The following is a 24665-nucleotide window of genomic DNA, read 5'->3' on the forward strand; positions in this document are numbered from 1 at the left end:
CAAAAGGGAACTAGCTATTTTCAACTGATGAAACCTGGTGTGGTACTCTTCATATGTAGCACACACAGACAGACACACAGCTTGTTCAACAGATGCATAAAGCAAGACACGTTTCACTTCACAGTTCACAAGGCGGAGGAGCTGAGTTCCATTAAGTTGTAAGAGCACAAACAGATCACTGTGGACAGACAACAAAGAGCCATTCTATTTCTTTACTAAACGTTCAAGTTCAGTGCCAATGTGAAGACTGTGATCAAACAATGGCAAATCACCCAGAAAACTCCATCTCCAAAGAATGTTGTAAAATGTGCCTCTAACATTTTAGGCTAAAACTCCAATTTTTACTGATTGTAGATACTATGAAAACAAATGTAAAGTTACTTCAGCCCAGGAGAGCCTTCCACTATTTGGTAAGTTCATAAACTTTTTGTGCAGTTACACTACAAAGTAAGTATCTGACGTACGGAAAAGACCACATTATGTAAAACAAAACAAAACAAAAACCCAAAGCGAGCGTGGTACGCAATCATCTTTATATTACGTCACTTCAATAGATGTTCTGAGGTGTATGTTGCCATTTTACTTATTATCTGTAACATTTCAGGTTGTTTGTGGATATTCTCCTCAAATATGTCTTTGGCTGGTCCACATGTGATTCGGATGGAAGCTGTGGCCTCTAAGACCTTAGCTCCTGAGTCAGAGACTCACGTGACTGGATCTGTGAGTTGAGATGCTTTATAAATGTCCTTCTTACACGGAGCTATTTAGTGTGCCTTTTTCTTGATATATACAGTGAGTGTTTTTGATACAAAAAATATATTCCACATAAAAGGCATCAAAACAATGATTACATTTTTATATAAGTTAAATGACAGTTTTTTCTTTTCTCCTGTTTGAATTAAACAAGAAAGCGCTATCATAACCTTTAACTTCATGTTAAATATTCCATTATAAAAAATAGCTAGCATAGAAAGAATTAAAAATATGCAAAAGTAACAAGTTTGTTAAAATTTATACTTCATACATTGGTGTCAATCAAGAAATTCCTAAGCATTAACATGGAAGTAATAGAAACCGGCTTTAGGCTTCCGTTATTGCTACATAATGGCCACCTCATGGGCCATCTGGCCTGTTGTCATCTGAAGAGTGTTAAATACAGTGGTGTACTTCGTAAGGAAGGAGGAAGAAAGGAAATGCATTGTGATACAAAAATATTACCTATTTATATATTAGCAAAGATTTATAAAACACATTCCAAATCATATGTTACTATGGAAACGACTTAAATAGAGAAGCACAAAGTCCTGAAGCACCCACAATTATTTAATCAGGAAAATATATATATATATAATAATTTGAGAAGAACTAAAGGCAAAATTCTAATTTTAATCAGAGTTATCTAAGCATGGAGGTAGGTCTCCATTCGATTTATACAAATAAATTATCAGCTTTATTCAAAGAATTATAAGTCTAGAATCTTGAAACTGGTCTTCACTATTGAAATGCATTTTAAACAGACTTGGAAACCAGTGTCCTCACTAGCACGCACATGAAACAAGTATGTCCTTCCCTAAAACCATTCACGACATAAGAGGTATAGCTAAGTGCAGATACTTTGGCTTAACATTTAAGTTACACAGTAAATGCTATAAATTTTAAGTTAGAAGAAAAAGTTTTTCTTCTTAGTTCTTATAGTAAGCATAAAGCTATAAAATGGTGGATTCCTTACTTTTCAATATTTAAATATTGTGCTGATGATTTTGAAAATCATTCCTGCCTAAAAAGCAAATTTATATATTTCAATTATCAAACATTTAGTGTTTGTGGTGTTTCAGTTTTAGTGCTGGGATTATCTTAACAGACCTGTTTGTCAACATATAACACCGCACATCTTTTCACTCAAAAAGATTTTCTAAGATGAAAAACGTTAACTCTATTTCCAGTGGCACACCAGAGCTAGAGGTTCCCCCGTGGATCACGGGTATCAGAGCACTGTCCAGATCGTTGAGGTAGTGCTGAGGCAGAAGCTGGCCCGCACAGCCTGCCTGAAATTCAACCTGGAAAAGAAGAAGGCTTGATAAGGTAACCCTAGGAAATGGGCGCTCTCGAGTTGTTCAGCAGACAACTATACAGCATTTTTTAAATAGACAGCTTACAGATGTTAGTAAAGTTATTTTCAAAAATATATTCTCCCATTTCTTTTATCTCTTTACTACAAAAAGTATAACATGTATTATAGTCGCTATGTTATATTTTAGATTTCCTTTAAACTAAAAATATAAGTAAAATGAGATCTGGAGCCTTTAAAAACAATTAGCAATGTAACTTTAATTGAATTAAAAATGAATTGAAGCCATTCACAGTGGTACATGCCCATAATCTTAGCACTCAGGGAGACAGTGGCAGGCAGATTTCTGTGAGTTCAAGGCCAGTCTGGTCTGCAAAGTGAGTCCAGGACAGCCATGGATGGCTACACAAAAAAACCCTGTCTTGGGGGAAAAATGAATAGAAAAACAACTTATCCTGTTTCAGATTGTGGTAATACTATGTTTTATGTGAGATGCATGTGTGTGTACATACTTACAGATTTTTAATTTTTGAGTCATGTCAATCTAGTTAGAATAAATGTCAAAGCCAATCCACCATGCAGGGCAGTTATGGGTCAGCAGACTATGGTCTGTAGGCCATGGTGTTGTGTGAACTTTCACTGGCTCACAGCTGCTCACTCAGTTACAGTGGCAGCTTCCCACTATAAGAGGCGAACTGCAAACTACAGCCTACGAAGCCTAAAATACTCACTCTCTGGCATTTACAGAAAACTCTGCCTTCAGTTAGAGACTAATAAAGGTAATACACGTGAAGGGTGGAGCAAATTCTGGCTCAGGGATGAGAGTGTAGCCCAGTGGTACAGCCCAGCAGTAAGGCCTTGGGTTTCATTACGAGCACCACAAAAAAAACCAACCAACCAACTAAAACAAAAACAGGAAGCTCCATCTTCTCAAAAGGTTAGATAAAAATCTTGAAATTTTAATATAAATGACATTAATTCAGGACCAGCAAGAAGGCACAGTGAGTAAAAGCACTGTGAAAAGCCTAACAATCTGACCCGAGACTGTAGAAGTCACGTGACAGGAGAGACCACAACAGAGATTTCTACATATACACCATGGCATACACGCATATCATATGAACATATTTATAGAAATGTAACCCTCGGCCAGGTGCAGTGGAGCACGCCTGTAATCCCAGCACCCAGGAGGGCAGAGGCAGGTGGATCTCTGTGAGTTTGAGGTCAGCCTGGTCTACAAAGGAAGTTCAGGACAGTCAAGGCTACAGAGAAACCCTGTCTCAAAAAACAAAAAAAGTTAAGAAAGAAATATAAACTTCAAAATTATGTCACAAAAGAATGTCTTACCATATCAGTGTCGATGGAAACCCTGAGTCCAATTTTGTTCATTCTGTTATTCTTTAGAGTTCTCAGATGAGGGCACAGGGCGGCACTACAAGCCATGGCGATCTCTTTTGCAAACTGGTAACTAGTTGATAAAATAGATCTATCTTGGTCCTTTAGAAAGTAGAATACCTGAAAATCAGTTAAATTAGAAAATAAATTATGATTATGATTAGAAGCAACAGTTAAATCAAATTAAACACATTAAAACGGCAACAACTACTACTTTCAATTTAACTTTAATAAAATTCCAACAATACATCTTTGAAATCATTAGTTGGGAGCATTCTGTATCAATAACCTAAATCTGTATGATCTATAACAATTTTAAACCAAAGATTACATATTATGGGAGTAGCTCAGCTATTTTTGCCCAAAGTTGACTTATGTCAATGAAATCCTTGTTAACTCAGTACAGAGCTGACACTACAAGAACATACACATGGAATTACACCAGACAAAGAAACAATGCTCTGTAGCTGCTATGTCCTCCACAGTCTGTTCATTACACACATATGAGAACACAAAGTGACATAAGAACTGACCTCGTCACTGCACAGAGGACATGAGACTGCTAAGGCTGGGAGGCTGAGGGTCAGCAGCTTCAAAGTCTCTTATTTGAAAATGCAGAATATGCAAAATGGCTTTCACATGAGTGCTGACTATAAGCTGGTGTCAATAAAATCTTTTATAGTAAAATAACTATAAAAATGTCATTTTACCAAAATGGAACTATTAGCTGCCAGGAAGTGCTATCATGATGAGGGCTTAAAATAAGTATATGCAAATTAAATCTGGGATGTGAGAGATTTCTGGTTGGGGATCTGTTTCAGTGTGGAAAGTGAAAGTATAATAAGCTATCCCTAAATATCATAGGCTAAATGTGCAGAATTTCTAAGTACACACACACATACACACAAACACACACACTCAGAGAGAGAGAGAAAGAGAGAGAGAGAGAGAAGAGCCCTTTCTCCATACCTCAGTGCATTTCACAGTCTTCTCATCAGTTTCAAAATCTGCTTCCAGTTTTATTTTCTCACTTGGAAATCCTTCTAATGATATTCCATCTACTGAGCTGATAACACTATGAAATAAGACACAATACAATACAATTAGCATCACAGTGTTTTCTTTTTCTTTTTCTTTTTTTTTTTGGATTTTCAAGACAGGGTTTCTCTGTGTAGCCTTGGCTGTCCTGGACTCTCTTTGTAGACCACATTGGCCTCGAACTCACAGCGATCTGCCTGCCTCTGCCTCCCGAGTGCTGGGATTAAAGGTGTGTGCCACCACCACCCGGCTGTATCACAGTGTTTCCTATGAAATTGATTATTCAATTTGGAAAGTGAGATAAAGTCAAATATTATATATATTACCAATGTCTCAATTGTATATAAAAAATCATTTTTAATGATTTCTTGATTGCACTTTTTTTTTTTTTTTTTTTTTTTTTTTTTTGGTTTTTCAAGACAGGATTTCTCTGTGTAGCCTTGGCTGTCCTGGACTTTGTAGACCAGGCTAGCCTCAAACTCACAGTGATCTGCCTGGCTCTGCCTCCCAAGTGCTGGGATTAAAGACACACACCACCATTTATTCAGTAAATTCTATGTCCTTTTTCATATATCCAATTCAGACTTTAACAAAAAAGTATCTCACAAATTAAAAAACTATTTCCTAGGGTAGAATATGTCACTCATTTGACAGGTTATCAGCCTAGCTAGCAGACAGCTCTGAGTTTGGTCCCAGCACCACATAAACCTTTAACCCTAGCACTCAGGACAGTGAAACAGGATTTTAAGTTTAAGGCCATCCTGGGCCACATATTGAGTTCATGTACAGCCTAGGCTACATGGCAAGACCGTATTTCAAAAGTCTATTTTGGAGTCTTTTCCTTCTTCTTTCTTCTAGACCCCTCAACCCATCTCCAAAACTGAGAGATTATGGGTAAATGAAAAGAAGTAGCGCTAGTGGTGACTGGTCAGACCTCTAAAGAGTAGATCATCAGGTTCCGCTTATAGTACAGGGAATTAACAGAATTCAGTAATCAAAAGGAAACCTTATTTACGTGACAAACGTGTGTCGTGTATCATAAAAAAGTGTTTCTCCTTTTCTTAGTCCTGGCAGAGAGCAGCCTAACTGATGTTTTAAATCAGGCCCTCCCCAAGTTGGCCATTCATTATAGCTTCATGTCCAAGAACGCTTACAAATCTGGCTTGTTACATGTTTAAGAATACTGTATTCTTTGGAATAGAAACATTTAGTTAGTGGAATAATTCTATATTCATTCATAAACTATATGATTGTATTAAAAGGACTTTTTATCCTTCCATCTCCATCGAGTAAGAAATTCCTACCCTTTATTTTTCTTTTCTTCAGAATCCACCCAGCAGATGTCCACACACTCTCTCAGGTCTACTGCGTCAGCTTTCCCACAGTGAATTTTAAAGTCTTTTTGCTCTCGTAGAGCCAGCCGTAAGCCATCCATGGTCTCTGGAGTTATTTGTACCATTAAGCCATCTAAAAATCAGAATTATGCTTCATATTGAGTTTGTCAGATTTCAGTATATGTGACAAGTAACAGAATTTACTATTAAAATGTTTGATTCAGATAAAAGTTTTAAATATCCTTTGTTAATCATGTGAATAATTGTTTTTCACTAGGAAAGTAAAACTATCTCATAAAGTTTAGAATTATTTTTAAGGTTATGCTTCTTACTAACAGCACACAAAAATACCACCCCATAATTAAGCAGGATTTACCCTAGGGTTGCAAAGATAGCAAATCAATAAACATCACATCAACTGATGGACAAAAACCATGTATAAATCATCTTTCAGAATAAAACACTAGAGAAAATTCAACATCCGTTCATGGAAAAAAACTCAATAAATTAGATAGAAAGAACATAACTTAAAACAAACAAACAAAAAAAAAGGTAATCTAGGACAAAGCCAAAGCCAATGTTACAATGAAAGGGGAAAAGCTGAGACCATTTCCTTTAAGAACAGGATCAAAATTCTAGGCCAGCCTGGTCTACAAAGTGAGTTCAGGACAGCCAAGGCTCCACAGAGAAACCCTGTCTCAAAAAATAAAACAAAACCAAAAAATCCAGGCATGGTGGCGCACGCCTTTAATCTCAGCACTTGGGAGACAGAGGCAGGCGGATTGCTGTGAGTTCAAGGCCAGCCTGGTCTACAAAGTGAGTCCAGAGCAGCTGAGGCTACACAGAGAAACCCTGTCTTGAAAGAAAAAAACAAAAAGAACAGGAACAAGACAGGATGCTCTAAACTCAGGAAGACACTAGAAAGGGCATCTAAATAGGAAAGAGGAAAGTCAAATTGTTCCTGTTTATAAATTATGAGTCTGGTGAAAATCAGTGAAAACTGAATACAAATAAGGGGCATATTTATATACAGAACAAGCTTAGTGACAAAGACATCAAGACAGCAATCTCTCTCACAACAACAAAAGAAAAACACTTAATAGAGAAACAAGATAATTTCTACAGTGAAAATGACAAAACCCCAATGTAAGACTTGAAGACACAGGACCGTGTAGACATGACCAGGTTCATGAACTGGAAAGGTTAATGTGGTCACAATACTGATGCTAACCAGAACAATTACAGATTCAAAATACTCTCCATCTAAATACCAATGGCATTCTTCCCAAAGACAAGGAAAACAAATTCCTAATCCTAAAACTGTCAGGAAAGCACAAAAGACCCAGAATCGCTAAAAACGTAAGAGGAGGGATGCTGAGGCATCTTAAAACCTCATTACTCCACACATATTACAAAACTATAGTAATCTAAACAGCAGAATATGAGCATTAAATAACACACACACAAGTGCACGCGCGCGCACACACACACACACACACACGCACACACACATGCACACAGGAACAGAATAGAAAACTTCAAAATAAATTCACCTATTTCAGCCACCTAATTTTCAAAAGTGCCAAAATATTCACTGTAGAAAAACAAGTCTCAGTCAGCAATGCTATAAAATGATTATGCACTCAGCACACAGAGGAATGAACACAAGGTCCCCTCAAAATCTCCTCAAAATGAACCACAGGCCAAAGGGGAGACCTGAGCACATGGCCTACTAGAAGAAAACACCGGAAAATTATTTAAAGCGTATGAATGGATAGATCTTTCTCTGTGCGCACTTCTCCTAAGAACCATAAATAAAGCTGAGTGTGGCTCCTGCCTGTGATCCTAGTATTCAAGGGCTAAGAAAGAAAATGAATGTAAAGACAACCTAAAGCATAAATAACAGCAAACCAAGCCTCTGCTGTACAACAAAGAGGGAAGAAGAGTACAGACTGTCAGAAGTACACACCCGCAGCACTGGGGTTGTGCTGCCAGCACGCGGGAGGCAGATGTGGGGGAAAAAGTTTGAAGCTAGCCTGCACTACAAATTGAAACTCTGTCTCACAAAATCAAATCTAGTTAAAAAATTCAGAAATGCTCTAAAGATGCTTCTCTTAAGTTCTACAAATATCAAAGAAACATGAAAAAATATTTAGCATCATTACAGTGAAATGCAAATAAAACCACCATATTTTCTCATCCTGATCAGAATAGCTATAATAATTATTTAAAAACACAAAAAAATAAAGCAAATGCTGTTAGAACCAGAAACACAGCTCAGTAGTTTAGAGCACTGGCTGCTCTTAAACAGACCCAGGTCCAAGTCCCAGCACACAAGTACTCACGTGGCTGTTCACAACCCTCTGTTAACTCAGCTCCACGGCACCCTATGCCCTCTTCTAGCCTCTGTGGACAATGCATGACTGTGGTGGACAGACATGCATGCAGGCAAAACACCCATACATATATAAGTAAGTACATTTTAACTCTGTATTAAAATAAACAATAGTAAGGAGGTAGAGAGATGGTCATTTGTCCATTTACTTACATGTTGCTTCTATCTATTCACTCACTTATTTTGTGGCTCTGGGATTGTCCAGGGCTTCAGCACATGCCAGCTCTAGCACTGAGCTACCTTCCCAGCCAGAAGAGGAGACTATATACACTGTTGACAGGACTGCACATTACTTTAGCCATTATGGAAAACAGTGCAGGAGTTCATCAATAGATCAAAATTACAGCTATCTTATGATCCAACTATTTACCTACTGAGTGTACCTCAAATGAAGTAAAATAATTAACCAGATATAAGCTGCACACGGTGGCAAAGGTCTGTGATCCCAACACTCAGGAGGAACAGCCAGGAAGGCTGAGGATTTGAGCCCAGCCAGAAATACATAGTAAACCTAGGCTAGCCTACGATAGCAGGACCCTGTCTGAATGCCTTTTGATGTTCCCCTCCAAAAGAAAAACCCAAAATTTAAAAAAAAAAAAAAAAAAAAAAAAAGAGGTTCTTCCTTAGGCCTATGGGTAATGAAGATTGGTACAATCACTTTGCAAAACAATTTGGAAATATTCTGTGAAATTGATCATCTAAAAAAAAAAGAAAGAAATTGATCATCTACCAATCTAATTGGCTCATGAGTTCCAATCCTAGATAGATCAATAGCACTACTGTTTATCACGCACAGGAGAGCACCTAGAAGTTCGTGGTCAGATGAACAAATCATCATATATTCAGCAAATATTTAACAGCCCTGAAGTGGAACAACTGCAGAATATGCATAAACCAGGAACATAAACAGTGTACATGTGTAAGTATAACTCATTGTTCTTAATAAGCATAACTAAGTAACGTACTCTGTAAATACACAGAATGTAAGAAATACAGACAGTAGTCAGTCTAATAGCTAACTCCTGAGGAGGAGAAAGAAGCTCAAGTACACCCAGTGCTGTCATGCGCTAGTTCTTGGTTTGGAGATAATTCACATAAGTTTGTGGTACTGACTGTTTTTAACAACTTACATTGTTCTTTTGTAAGCATCAAATATATTCTTTGTTTGTTGTTTTGTTTTAAGAAAAGGTCTCCCTATTTAAACCAGGTTAGCCTCAAACTCATAGAAATCCAACCACCTCGGCTTCCCAGGTGCCACCATACCCGACAAATGTGATTTACTTATTTATTTACTTAAGTTTATGTACATGAGTGATCTGCCATCACACACACCAGAAGAGGGCATCAGAACCCATCACAGATGGTTGTGAGCCACCATGTGGTTGCTGGGAATTGAACTCAGGACCTCTGGAGGAGCAGCCAATACTCTTAACCCCTGGTAGTAGAATCTGCTCTAGCCCCCAGCAAATGTATTTCTTAAAGGTAAAGGAGAAACAACTTCATAATAAAACATCAAAGATGAAGGTCATACCTTCCACTATGCTGGATTTGGCAAGAAATCCTGAAGATGTTTTCAGAGCACCATTGAATACCACGAAACTTGCACCTGTCACTGATAACAAATAACAAGCTGCATTTTAATCTGTCTATCTTATACTATATTACTAAAAATGTGAACTTTCCACATTTCAAATATTCAACAAATGTTATTTCTCACATTAGAAATACAGCAACAAAAAAATAAAATAAAATTTAAAATAGTGATTCTATCTAATGATAGACTAGTGTATTATTTTAAATGTTTGTGCTTTTGCTAATGAGGGTGTCAGGAATCAAATCACTGCAGGTGAACACCAAGTTAATAAGTCTCTTATTAATTGTTACGATATGAAAGGATTTAGTAGACCTACTTTTAAATCTCTTAACTACAGCTAAGCTCGAAGGTTTTCTGTTTTCTTTTACTTCTTGAAAATATGAGAGATAATCTCGTAAAGAGAATAGTTTGCTGCTGCTCCTTACTTCAGAGGGGTGGTTAAAGTGCTTTCTTAAGCATCAGGATCAGAGTTCAGATCCCTAGAACCCATGTAAATCCTGGCTGGTGTGCTGGCTGCCTGAATTCTAGCCCTCAAAGACAGAAATGGACTCCTCAGACCAAGATGGCTAGCAAGAGCAGCCATATAAACAAGCTCTGGGCTTTATGGAGAGACCCTGTGTGGTGGTTTGAATAGAAATGGCCCCACAGACGCGTGAGCTGGAATGCTTGGCCCAAAGCGAGAGGCACTATTTAGACAAGGTGTGGCCTTGCTGGAGGGAGTGTGTCACTGTGGAGGAGGATCTCTTGTGAAGGGTTCATAAATTACCTTTTCTTGGCTGGCCAGTGGCACTATTGGCCTGAGTTTGATAAACTCCATCACTCTGTACACAGACCAGATGAGAATCTGCTTCTGTACTAAAGCTAGCTCCAATGCTGATGACATGCTCGTTAGAGGAATTTATTACCTTCATTACCTGAGAGAAAACCACATTTGTTAAGAAACATTTTTAACATTTGTGTCTAGTCTAGAGGTCATGTTACTGATCAACTCCATAATTACAGTTAGATAGATAGGAAGGAGATAAAATCTCAATTAATAGATAAAACAATAAAGAAAATGAATGGAAAAATTGATCAAACAAATTCTCTGTTAACAAATTCTAAAAATTTAAAAACATGTTGTAATTATGTATTAGATATCCTGATTCAAACAAATAAACAAAAATTCCAGTCTCAGGAACTCCTCTGCTCAGGCGTCTTTAGATATGGCTAGCACAAGTACACTTACATCACTGTACTTTTTCCGAGGGATTTTTATACAGCTTTTTCCCATTTCCATATGAATCAACAGCTGGTCGATGTTATGCAATGTATACTGGTAATTTCGCAGATCCTACATGAAATGATCACAGGTCCATCAACATTTACCACCCACTAGACGCTTCCATCAGTATCTGTAGCTCACTCTCCTGATACATTCCCATTAAAATGCTACCCAGAAAGACAGTCCCAACTTGAAAAACAAAATACCCCCCCCCCCGCAAAAAATAACCCACAAACTAATCCTTCCAGCTACTACTCAAAATAAAGACTATTCTCAGAAATAAGGCTACTGTGTTTGAGACTGCTCTCCTTTCCTGATCAACTCTCACAAAACAGGAAGTCATTTTTGAAAGTGTCCTCAGAGGCTCGTATGTTAAAGGCACATTCACTTCTCTTGACGCCCACCGGAAGCGGCAGCTGTCTAGGAGGTGAGGCCTCAGTCGCTGGAGACATGCCTTGTAGGAAGGACTGGGACTGCAGCCCCTTGCAGTTTCTCTTTTGCTTCCTAGGAACTATGAGATGAGTGGTTTCCTCCACAAAGTACTTCCTCACGATGCTGCCGCAGGGCCCAAACAACAAAGCAACAGAACCCTGAACTAAATATCCTCAAGTCACAAGCAGCAACAGCAGCAGCAGCAGCAGCAGCAGCAAACTATTCTCTTTATAGGATTATCTCCCATATTTTGAAAAAGTAAACAAAACAAAAAACAAACTTGAGAACCTTCCAGCTAGCTGTAGATGGGCATTTGAAAGCAGGTCTTCTAAACACTTCACTATAGTAACAAGCAAATATCAAAGGGCGTCCTGGGTGGAAGGGAGCCCCGGACACTGCCTTACCCGGGCTTTCCTACTACAAATGAGGGCACCACGCTCATAATTTGTTCAAAGTCTCAAAGCTGATTTACTTTACTAACACTTTTACTAAACTTTGTCAATTTCAGAAGCTTGTGAAGAATCTCCATTACCTCAATATGCAAAAATAACAGTAGAATGAACCAAAAAGTGATCAGAACTAGGAACACATGAATGATACATTGTATCCTACAAAGAAGCACAGCTCACTTATGGTAAGTGGGTCAGGACTTACAAATGAGCCTTCAAATACCAGATACTCCAAATTAAAGTGGAGAAATAAAATAGGTAAAATGTACGAAGTGAACATTTAGAGAAATAGTATTCAGAACAACATAGTGGTTCAGTTACTTACAACAAGTAAGTTCATAATGGTGTGTCCTATTTCTCCAAAGAGAGGCTTCCGGCCTCTGACACTTGTTAGAGGAGCAGGGTATGCTGCACATGAAAAGAATAACTGGTCACTAGCGACACTAACACAAAGTCCTGTTTATTGTTTTTATTTTCCTTTTTCAGACAAATAATACATACATATAAATGCCACTCAGTCAGAGGAAAATAAAAGATGCCTATGCAGCTGCTAGGTGCCATACGAACTGGGACCTTCCCACAGACTCCCTGATTTAACCCTATAACAAGGACGGTGCCTACACCTACTTACAGATTTTTTTTTTAATTGAGAGAAGATAAATACATTTGTTCACTTAACTGTTAAAAAGATTTGGAACTGAGATTTTCTGATTCCAAAGCATTTAATGTTTTATTTTGTTTCTAAAAAACTTCCAATGGGAAAGAAAAATTACAATAATTGCTTCACCCTCTATAAAATTTTCTACTTTAAAGAGAAATACAAAAATCTAAAGTGTAGCACTTTGGTCGTTCCTGTTGTAGTGCTGGGGATTGAACCCAGGGCCTTTTGTGTGATGGGTAAGCGCTATACTACTGAACTATACCCTAGTCTCCAAATTAAAAACTTTAAAGACATCTATGATCAACACCAAATTATGGTAATTAAAAATGGTAATATATTTGTATAGTTCTTTGGTCATAATGATAAAGGGAACTTATGGAAAGAGTCAAAGGAGCCAGTGCAGAGAAAGGGAATAGACAAGAATGTCAAATATTAGGGCACACACTGTAAGTATAGAGCACTAAAAAGAAGACACATTGTTAGCAACAGGTACCCTGAAGCTGGAAAAGAAAAGGGTAGACTAGTTCAACTGTTTTCTAACCTTCAGTGAGCAGCGCATCCTTGCTCGCACAATGTATTTTGTAATCTTAAATAAAAACAAAACCTAACCTCCTAAGTTATTTGGACAACAGAAGTTTAGACTGGTAACAGTTAGTGTTAAAAGACAAGAAAACTATAGAGGATGTAATTAATGTAAATGCTGGGTTTTGCCTCATCTTTTTATTATGAGTGAGCAGCAGCCCTTGTTAGAGGTGATTTTACTTAAGATACAGCACAGGCTGTGGCTTAGGATGACGCCCTTTAGTATTACAGTCTTATGATTAATTATGTCTACACAGATGGTTGCTGACCTGAGAAAGCTATTTTCATCTTTTATCTTGGGATTTTGACTTTTTTTATTAAATGTCCCACATGTATATTCCATTAAAAAATCCAAGTTACATCTAGACAGGCATGAGCACCGCCAACCTCAGTGTCAGTTTATCTAAGGTCCAGCAAAACATAACAAACACAGAACATTGTTGAGGCTGGTTAATCTCCACTGATGGCTCTTCCCATCACTACTATGCAGTTTTGCAATTTCAACCTGAGATCTTTTGAGAAGTTCCTCATGATACTCCATGATCTTCTAAGCATCATTATAAAAAAACCAGTCTTATTATTTTTAGATACTTCTAATGAAGATATTGGCCACACCTACAAATTATAGGCCTCATAGTGATTAACAGCTAGCTGGCATATTGTCCTAAATTTTAATAAAAACAACATTCAAATTTTATTATCAGCAACAAAACATTGGGCTGTGAAAAAAACAGTGGGTCAGAGTAAAAGGCCATACATTCTTACAATTACACACAAAATATGAGATTAAAGTTATTTTTATAATAGAATTAAATACTTGTCTTAATTACTAAGAACTCCTATCATCAAAGTCAGAATTTAACAGTTTGCCAAACTATTGCCAAAAGATGATCTAAACAAATCATCTTTCAGAACGTGCATTCTGAAATGGAAATAACTTTTCTCTCCAAGGTAATGCCTGCTAAATTATTAAACCAAATGCCTCATAGTTAACTACAATATGCTGCATAACAATATGCTGTACAACAAAAAATCACTTTTTAAAAAAGCCAAGAATAAGATGGCGCACGCCTTTAATCCCTGCACAGGGGCAGAGGGAGGCAGATCTCTGTGAGTTCGAGGACAGCCTGGTCTACAAAGTGAGTTCCAGGACAGCCAAGGCTACACAGAGAAACTTTGTCTCAAAAAAGCAAAACAAAACAAAAAAGATAAGAACAAAAGTACAGCGGAATTTTTAAAGCTTAACATTAGAAACCATTGTGAAATGAAAACAATAACAATATACAAAAGTCTGACCATCATAATAGTGCTAGAATCTCCGGCTGTGTCACAGGTAGGCACTCAAACACACACATAGACATGTATCTAGATGAGATATTTTTGGCACTTCTGAGTAATTAGCTAAGCATTAGGAATATAAAAATTAAAGTGAGGATGTAAACTCAGGAAATGGCAACCACCATCTCTAAAGCACTTTCTCAACCCTTGGCTACATCAGCAAGTGTTACAACAGTACTACACCTAAGAATCACTGTTTATAAACAAGCATGGGGGCACTAATTTGCCTAATATGTAGTTAAATCAAAACTATCAATGATACATGATTTTAAGAATACTTTATCAAAAGTAATCATGTAAAGAACTTTATTTTGAAATAGAAAAAAGAATCAAGCATGGCGGGACAAGTCTGCAGTCTCAGCACTGGGAGTGGAAACAGGAGGACCAGGGCTCAGGGTCATTTGATCAGCTTCACGTTGAGTTTAAGGGTATAATTTATAAGTATCCTGAGAGTGCATGACACAGCCATCTTTGTCACACTAACTTGGTATAACAGGGTTGTCTTGGAAATTTACAAATACACCAAATCAAAAGTAGTTCTATTAATTTAGTAAAAATTACTTAAGTGATTTCCCTGAATCTATTGTTTTATTTTCAGTATATATGAAAATTTGGCTCCTGCCTTACTATTCTCAAACTTACCTTTGTATTCAGCTCCCAGTCTCAACAATAGACGTAAAGGGAAAACCTTGGCCCAGGGGATCTCCAGCTTCTGGATAAGAATGCCACAGAGAAAAGGGCTCCTTGGTACTGGGAGGCCATCAAGATTCTGAAAGGTCGGTGTAGTAAACAGGAACCCTCCATGATCCTTGCTATTGAGAAAACTCTCAGTGAAGGTCAGATTGTCCAAGTTTTCTATGTACTTTCCTGGAAATAATATTATTAATAAAAATATTTAAGTTGTTATATTATTCTTTTTATAAAACATTCTGAGTGCCCCAATATACATTTTAAGTAAAAGTAATATAGACTTTTGTTGTATTTCTACTCTTAAAGAAGCCTCTATTTGGATTGGGGTACAGCTCCCTGCTAGAATGATGTAATTCAGTAATACTCAGGGCCTAGGTTCAATTCATGACACCATGAAAAAACATTAGAGAGGAGAAGGGGGAACGAGAAGAGACTGGTGAACCTTGTCTGTGACCAGAGCTGAGACACTTCTGGAGACTGGGTTGGGGACTGTAAGAAAAAATTGAAAATGTTTCAAGTTGTGTAATGCCTTAATTTGTTTGTCCTTTGTGCATGGCAATAAGAAAAATTAGCCTCCCAATCTAGTATAGATGATAAGTACATAGATAACATTTTTAAAAATCAAGTAGGCAAAAATATTTTCATTTATAAAATTTTTTTTAAAAGTCAGCTGGGTACATGGCACACACCTGTGATCCCAGCATTGCGGAGGCACAGACAGGCAGATCTGTGAGTTCAAGGCCAGCCTAGTCTACAAAGCACAGCCAAGTCTGCACACAGAAAACCCATCTCAGGAAAAAAAAAAAAGAAAAAGAAAAAAGAAAGAAAGAAAGAAAAAAATTTATGTGGAGACATTAATCACATAAAATTAATGATGATTAAGCTCTTTGTAGAAACCATCAATTTCTTCACAAAATAAATCTTTAGTACAATTAGCATAGCTGAAATATAAATGCCTTTAAACTAGTTTATCCATTCCCCAGTCTCAGCAGTTCAAAAACAAAAACAAAAACAAAAAAACAGTATACCTTTTAAAGCATCCTTGTATATGGTGATGAATAATCTAAAGATGTCCTTAGGAACTGTATCCTCGTTTGGCAAACATAGCAACAGGATAATAATTTCTGCCTGTCCCAAGCCATGCAATCCATTGGTTGAGAAGTACCAATACTTATCTGAGGAATCTTGAGGAATAATGACACACAACTATAAATGTCAATTTTCATTAATTTAAAAGCCTAACATTGCTTTTGCATAAAGCATAATTTATCAAATTAAAAAAAATCTCTTGATAAAACCCTTTAAGTGTTTATGATTAATGTAAGAAACATTATCATAGGAGACAAGTATTAACAGTAAGATACACTACAGTAAAAGATGCACTAACATGCTGGAAAGCAGTGGATTCAGAACTTCCAGTTTTTTCAGAGAAGGGAAAGCCTCTGGGAGGACATGAAGGGAACTCTAGCTGAGACTCCTAGTAGCAGGGGCATGGAGACTGAAGAGGACACCCTCTAACTAGACAGGACTCCTAGTAGAAGGAGGGAGAACACTAACCCACCCACAAAAACTTCAATACAAAACTTGCCCTGACTACAGGACGTGCAGAGATAAAGACAGAGCAGATAGAGCAGAGATTGAGGGAATGTCCAACCAATACCTAGCCCCACCCAAGACCCGTCCCACTGGGGAGAGCCAACCCCTGACACTATTAACTATACTCTGCTACGCTTGCAGGCAGGAGACTATCTGGGTTGTCCTCTGAGACAGCGCTTCGAAACAGATGCTGAGACTCACAGCTAAACTCTGGGCAAAGCATAGGAAGTCTAGTGGGAAAGTGGGTGCGGGGGGGGGGGGGCAGGAGGGGGGGAAGGGAGGATAAAAGGGCCTAGAGGTGACAGGAGCTCTACAAGAAGACCAACAAAGCCAACTAACTAGGACGCAGAGGGGCCTGTGGAGTCTGAAGCACCAACCAAGGACCATGCATGAGGTCCTCTACACAGACACAGCCGATGGGCAGCTCAGGCTTCATGTGGGTGCCCTAGTAAGGGAGCAGGAGCTGTCTCTGACATGGACCCTGTTGCCTGCTCTCCAATCACTTCCCCCTGACAAGACTGCCTTGCCTGGCAGAATGCTTAGCTCCCATACATGACTGCCTAGACTAAATCCCCATGGGGGAGAGAGGGGAGGAGGGAGACGGGAGAGAGAGAGAAGGGAATGGAAAACGAACGACTGGTCCAACTTGAGACCCACCCCATGGGATACAGACAACCCCTGTCACTATTACTGTTACTCTGCTATGCTTGCAGACAGGAACCTAGCATAACTGTCTTCTAAGAGGCTTCACCTAGCAGCTGATAGATACAGGAAAATGAACAAAACCAAAACACTTCAACTAAGCCTGTAATCCCAGCACTCCAGAGGTAGAGGCAGGAAATCCTTAAGTCTAAGGCCAATCACGATTATATCTAAAAGTATGATAGTCACATGTGGCTGAAAAATATATTCCATACTGCTTATTTTTCACTACTTGTCAATCAAAATGTAACACAAAGATATAATTACTTTAGATATCTTTACTGCAAAATAATCAGAAAAATGAATCTCTACTTACAAAATACTAACTTGACATTCACAAGTAGGTTAGCATTTAGAACAAATGTGGCAAGAGGAGATCCTTCACCTTCAAGAAGCAAAATGATCTGCTCATGAGATGGGTGTTCTTGCACTACAGGCACTAATAGGAGAGACATATTAATTAGGATAAATATCCTCTCAAATGTGCTTATAATGAAAAAAGTATAAATTTATCAGAAGAGTGATCGAATTTAAAAACAAAAACAAGCATGTTTCTTGAAACCAATTACCAGTGTATGCAATAATTACATAGTCATTTTTACCTTTCTACCCACTAAACACAGTATGAATAGATATTACTCAGATATATGTGAATATACATATTCAATCACCATTTATCTATAAAAGTTTTATACTTTTCAAGTTTTAGAACTCTTTTATCAAAAGTGGGTTCTGAGGCCTGCACAATGGTTAGTATGTTAAATTACTGGCTATGCAAGTTTGATTCCCTAGAACCTACCATTCTACCCACCACAAAGTCATCCCCAGACCTGCACACACGTATACGCACACTCCTTCATGTCACACATACATTAAAATGGGTTCTAATTTCTGAAGAAAGTCTACACTCACGTTTCCTATGCTGCTTGCTGCCACAGGTCTATCAGTGACAAGTGGCCCCAGCAAAACAAAACTTGACAACAAACAGAAGACATGCATGGCATTCCAAGAACAGAGCTTACAAACACCGCTGTCTCTAGAGGTAAGCTCACAACATGCCTCCTACAGGCAGCAGGGCAATAGTAAACTGCTTTTCTCTACACGACATGCAGACAACAACACAAAAGCCTGCATTTCAGGATGTGGTAAAATGTTTGAGGCAGCAGGTGGCTTGGAGACGGGACCCAGCCACAGCAGCCCAGCTCATCTGCTGTCTCTCTTTACAAGGAAATGGTGACCCAATGAGATTGAATAACAAGTTCAAAGGTCATACATGAAGTAAGTAGGAGATGATGACCTAAAACTCCTAGTTTTGTCATTAAATTTAATGCTATTTCTTTGGGAACCCTGCTTCTTAAGAAAATGAAATACAAAAGCTGGAGGTAAAACCTAAAGTAGAAACATTTCTGATGCGTTTCCCCATTGTAAGTCATAGACCCACATGCAATAAATGACTAAAAAATTAAAATCACTTTGGATTTGTTTTATACAAATAAGACTTTCTATAAACTAAAGTTATGACCTCTTGTATATATCATAACAAAAGTATATATCATGACAAAAATGTGTAAGTTTAAAAAAATGCATTTCATAATCTATAGACAAAATTCCTATGTTCTTGTTAAAAAGTTGTTTTTTCCTAGGGCAGATGTAATAGCACACAGCTGTCCTCTCAGCAGGCTGGTCTCCATAGCGAGTTTCAAGGCTGCCACAGTTACATAGACCTTTTCTTGAAAAACCAAAACATTTTTCATTTTAAGTAGCCATTATCCTACCTGATCCCTCTTCTCCAGATGTGGCCAGAAGGGGAGGCAAACCAGCCTCGTCATCAGGCAGAAGACTAATCTTGCCACAGACACATTTGGCAATGCCACACAATAACCTGTAGTCTGAGACATTAGCAACAGGCAAACCAGTGTTAGTGGTGATGACAGTGGGAGTAGATGGCTCCTCACTGTCCTCAAAAACATCATCTTCCAGTGTGAAAGGGCCGGGCGTGGGTGAGTCTTCAGTGCCTGTGCTCATAGGCAGCTTTTCCACAGGTGCAACATGAGAAACTGGACTGCGAGTTAGCTCATTCCTTATAATGTCACCTACTTCGTTGTTTGGCTTTTCCACCATAGTAGAATGGGTATGATCTACTTTATTAACAATCTGTAAAATATAGAATAAAAAGTTTAATCAGTCCACATTATCTGTTTAACAGTGAAAAGTTGACCTCTATAACCGAACATATTTTAATTAAAATAAAAAGAATCAACATAGGCTCCTAAATTCTCCTAAAGTTAAATTTCCCAAGAAATGGAGGCCATTTTGCTCCTTTAAGTTCAGGGTATACCACATTAAGGAGCACAGGGTTTCGTTAATGTGTTCCACATTACATAGTGGCCGACTTAGCTCCGCTCAAGGCCTCTCCTTTAAAACAGCCAAGACAGCCTGGAGAAGTAGGGAAGAAGAAACAGGAAGGCAGCAAGGGAGTGGCTGGGAAGCAGAGTGGTAGATTACACAGCAGCAGCCACCTGGAAAAACCCACTGCTGAGTCACCTTCACCAAAGCCTTTTCTCGTACAGTATGCCCAGCATAAATATTAAGGGGGACGAATTCATGGACCCAAATGTATCTATTAATCTGTTTAAAACTCCCATTTTGTTAGAACAAGGATTGAAAATAGGTGCTAACTAAGAAATACACCTATCTATAAAATCTACTACTTGCAGATGGTATATATCACATGCTTCCAACCTACACCTGTGTAAATGCAAGCGCAAATATCACCAACAAATACTTTCCTGAATGCATGGAAACCATTAATTCAATATTAATCTAAATTAAATTATGAGTCTCAAAAAGTAGTCCAGGGACTGCTGAAATCCGCAACAACCTTTCAGGGGGATAACAAGATCCTAGATTTTCTTCATAGAACCCACAGAGTATACCCCAGTACACTACATGTGGAAGCAAAACTGAAACAATGCCAGTATCCACTCAAGTGATCTGTTTGTTTATTTTTAAAGATTTATTTATTTATTTTATATATATGAGTGCTCTACCTGCATGCACACCTACAAGCCAGAAGAAGGCATCAGATCATGTTATAGATAGTTGTGAGCCACCATGTGTTTGCTGGGACTTGAACTCAGGACCTCTGGAAGACCAGACAGTACTCTTAGCTGCTGAGCCATCTCTCCAGCCTCGTGAAATGGTTTTTAAAATATGTTTTTTCTTAAAATATTATCTATTGGCTTATATATTATGTAGTTTATAAAGTAAGTTTTTTGGTTTTGGAGTTTTGTTGTTGTTTTTGTTTGTTTGTTTTGTTTTTTGATTTTTCCAGACAGGGTTTCTCTGTGTAACAGCCCTGATTGTCCTGGACTCACTTTGTAGACTCGCTAGACTAGAACTCAGAGATCCGCCTGCTTCTGCCTCTGGAGAGCTGGGATTAAAGGTGTGTGCCACCACGCCCCAAGTTTATTATTTTTAAATAATGAATATTTTAAAGTTTTCTCTTAGTTTTAAAAACCGGGTGGTGGTGGCACACACCTTTAATCCCAGCACTCGGGAGGCAGAGGTAGGTGGATCCCTGTGAGTTTGAGGCCAGCCTGGTCTACAATGTGAGTCCAAGACAGCCAAGGCTACACAGAGAAACCCTGTCTCAAAAAACCAAAAAAAAAAAAAAAGACAAAAACAACAGTTAATTACAAATACATGTAGCTACATAAGCTACACGTTGGGGTTCTCTATAACATTTAAAGCATATGAAAAGGTTCTGAGATGTTTGTTCAAAAATTGAGAATCATTGCCTGAAACTAACATTTAAAAGGGTAAAACCAGGGCTGGAGAGATGGCTTGCAACTACAAGTGCTTGCTGCTCTTACAGAAGACCACAGTTTAATTATTAGAACCCATACCAGGTGGCTGACAACCACCCGGAACTCTAGCTCCAGGGAATCCAATGCCCTCTTCTAGCCTCTGTAGATGCCTGCACATACATGTACATACCCCCAGACAGACAGACAGACAGACACAGACACAGACACACACACACACACACACACACACACACACACACATTAGAACTAAAATAAGCACTTCAAAGAGTAAAATTCAAAATCTATTAACAACCCATGCATATCTCAAGATTTAGGGGATCCAGGCTCCATAGTAAAGTCTGACTACATAAAAGTAATGTTTACATTGTAGCATAATTTACTAAGTGTGCAAAAGCACTATATATAAAGAAAAGTTCATACCTTTATAAAAACACTTTACTACTAAAAAATGCTAGGAACCATTTGGAGATGTAGGAAAAGAGAGACTGACAGAGCTGCTCTATCAACGTTTCCCACAATCTTGTACTCCAAAATAATGCGGTCTGCTAATAGCTCTAAGGGAAGCCCAGTAAGCAAATTGTGCACACGCAGTTCTTTAGGCAAAGCCAAGGCATCCAAAAGACGGGGAATTAGGATTAATGCAGGTTATTTAGATTCCTTACTGCAGGCACGTCAGGAAAGACAGGACTAACGTCATCAGAACATCTTTTACTTCCAGATGGTAATTTTGTGGTATCTGCAACTTCACCGTTAGGCAGTATGCCATCTGCAAACCATACTCTCTTCTGTTCTCTGGAGCACAGTCCTAAGATGAGTTGAAAAGGTGAGCTGTTTTAGTTTGGCAATATGGCAGTGATACAATACCAAACAGGTCAGTTAATGTTTTCAGAATCCTTTTGCCGTTCATTAGAAAGTCCTTTATTCTCAGGGCTGCAGAAGCCTGTGAAAATGGCTTCCATAACTCAGGTACCCTGAGCAGGGTCCACACCTATCTAAGTCACACCAACAGAGAACACTACAACAGTTGTGGCTATGGGAGCCACGTGCTCTAAAAGGAAAGGCGAGATATGCCATATGGACATGGGGAAGACACAAGGCCTCTAGTACTGAGGTGATGTCTATATGGAGCAGTGTGTTAAGTAAGCCAGCTGTCCATTGCTAAGACAATCCACCGAGAAATGACTTAAAGGGAAGCTTTCTTTTTGACCCATAGTTTCAGTCCAAGGTGGTATACCTTGGTGGGGAAGATGGAGCAGAGCAGAGCTGCTCACCTCATGGTGGCCAGTAAGCAGAGAACAAAATAAGGAAAATGACAAAATGCATATTTTCTAGGGTATATCCCCAGTGACCTTCTTTCTCCAGCTAAATTCCCACCTTCTATCCCCCAATAAGGTCATCAGATTATGAAGCATCAATAGATAACTTACTGATTAGCTGAGAACCCTAGAAATCTAATCACTTCCCTAAAACCCCACTTCTGCTATGTACCAGGGACCAAGCCTTCAACACATGAGCCCATGGGAAACATTTGATCCAAATCATAACCAAGCAGTTACTGAATACAACTTAGGGCCAAGTAAGGAGCAAGGATGAAAAGCAGAGATCAGAGCCTACCAGATAAGTAAAGAAATCATACAGATAACATGAAGAAATAAGCTGAAAATAATGTGAAAAAAAGGAAACTGGATAACTTATGTATTTCAAGAGATGTTTTTGTATTTTCACTTACATGCAAACAGCAACACTATTGTTCTTATGATATGTGCCATAAACCTTACTAATATTTATTACTGTTTCCTCTCAAATCTGGAGGAAAGTCTGTTTATAAGCAGGAATACTTGTTGCTTTTGTTGTTATTAGAAAGTATCTAGACAGAAAGGCTAAGAGAATTAAAGTCAGATGATTTTAGAATAATATTGTAATACAAGAAGTTTCATATGTCCTTTTCAGAATGGAGAAAACATGGAAAAAGTTGCTATGTATATGTATTTGCAGCATGGGTGGGTGTATCAAACAAGCTACCTTTCTTACATTTACAACAGTCTGATAATAATTTAGATTGTCCGTTTAAGAACATATGAATCACTTTAGACACAAATTTGTTATCTTTAGGGTAAAATATCCAATTTTATAACTACATCTCCATTCAGATATGATTATAAATATAAAAACTAGCCATTGAGTAATAATCTAAATAAACTTTTAGAAGAATAAAATTTACTTTAACTGATATTTACAGGTATTTTATAAACTGTCACAGCCTTGGCTTCCAAACTATGTCTGAAAATAAATACTGGCCCTATATGAGACTGAAAATGGCCATAAACCGGAACAATAGCAGACAATTCAAAGGTTTAACATAGATTTCATGGTAACATGTCTCTAACCAATGACTCATTGATGGATGGTTTCTTGAGTTCAGAAGCTTGAGACTAGATTGAGTCTTAAAACTAATGACAAATAAATAAATAAATAGCTTGTTATTGTGTAAAATATATGATTAAAGACATTATTTTATTGTATATGAGTGTTTTATCTGCAGAAGAGGGCATCAGATCACATTATGGATGGTTTTGAGCCACCATGTGGTTACTGGGAATTGAACTCATGACTTCTGGAAGAGCAGGTGGTGCTCTTAACCACTGAGCCATCTCTCCAGCTCCCGATTAAAGAAGTTTTAAGGAAAAAATTATTTAACCAGATACAGTGGCACACACCTGTAATCCCAGCACTCAGGGAGGCAGAGGCAAGGAAATCTCTGTGAGTTCGAGGCCAACCTGGTCTACAAAGAGAGTCCAGGACACCCAAGGCTACCCAGAGAAACCCTGTCTCAAAAGAGAAAGAAAACAAAGCCCCAATTCCACACTGAGCTCTTGTGTGCTAGTCTGGAAGTCTAGAAAGTACAAATGCAGACCTGTTTACTCGCTAACTGGCTATGGTCACATTATGCCAGGGGTAGGGGTTAGTGGGAGATGGAGACCAAATGTGGAAAAGGATGGGAATCTTTCTGCCCTTCTTCCTGCTAGGATCCCCTTACAGCAACAATACCAGAACCACCACCACCACCAAATACGTTGCATATCCCATGACTTTCAGCACACTCAACATCAAATCTAGAACTTTCCCTCAGTCATCTGAGCACCAGCTATACGACTCTTGATGCTTCTAGTATTTGCCATATGACATTTTCCCAGAGGTCACAGCTTCAGTCATGTGGTAACTTTAGCCCCAACATCCAGGTCTGAGAGCTAAGTAGCATTGGGTACCCCTCTCTGAGTGCTACACTTCCTTCCCCTC

At 38.3% G+C, this 24665-nt stretch overlaps 1 protein-coding gene across 1 annotated transcript in view; it reads right to left on the reverse strand.

The window, feature by feature from the left end:
- Positions 1-572: 572 nt before the first annotated feature.
- The window catches only part of Zfyve16 (zinc finger FYVE-type containing 16), a 42282-nt gene continuing 18189 nt past the window's right edge, over positions 573-24665 (reverse strand). Inside the window, exons 7-19 of the mRNA XM_051172602.1 lie at positions 22031-22173; positions 19314-19692; positions 17855-17977; positions 16269-16424; positions 15193-15417; positions 12295-12377; positions 11053-11157; positions 10591-10738; positions 9762-9842; positions 5806-5968; positions 4433-4538; positions 3416-3583; positions 573-2057 (exon numbers count right to left, since the gene is read on the reverse strand). Coding sequence (XP_051028559.1) covers positions 1896-2057; positions 3416-3583; positions 4433-4538; positions 5806-5968; positions 9762-9842; positions 10591-10738; positions 11053-11157; positions 12295-12377; positions 15193-15417; positions 16269-16424; positions 17855-17977; positions 19314-19692; positions 22031-22173 — 2042 coding nt within the window. The 3' untranslated portion in view covers positions 573-1895. The remainder of the gene's footprint in view (positions 2058-3415; positions 3584-4432; positions 4539-5805; positions 5969-9761; positions 9843-10590; positions 10739-11052; positions 11158-12294; positions 12378-15192; positions 15418-16268; positions 16425-17854; positions 17978-19313; positions 19693-22030; positions 22174-24665) is intronic.

Source organism: Acomys russatus, chromosome 30 (assembly GCF_903995435.1).
Source record: "Acomys russatus chromosome 30, mAcoRus1.1, whole genome shotgun sequence".
NCBI lineage: Eukaryota > Metazoa > Chordata > Mammalia > Rodentia > Muridae > Acomys > Acomys russatus.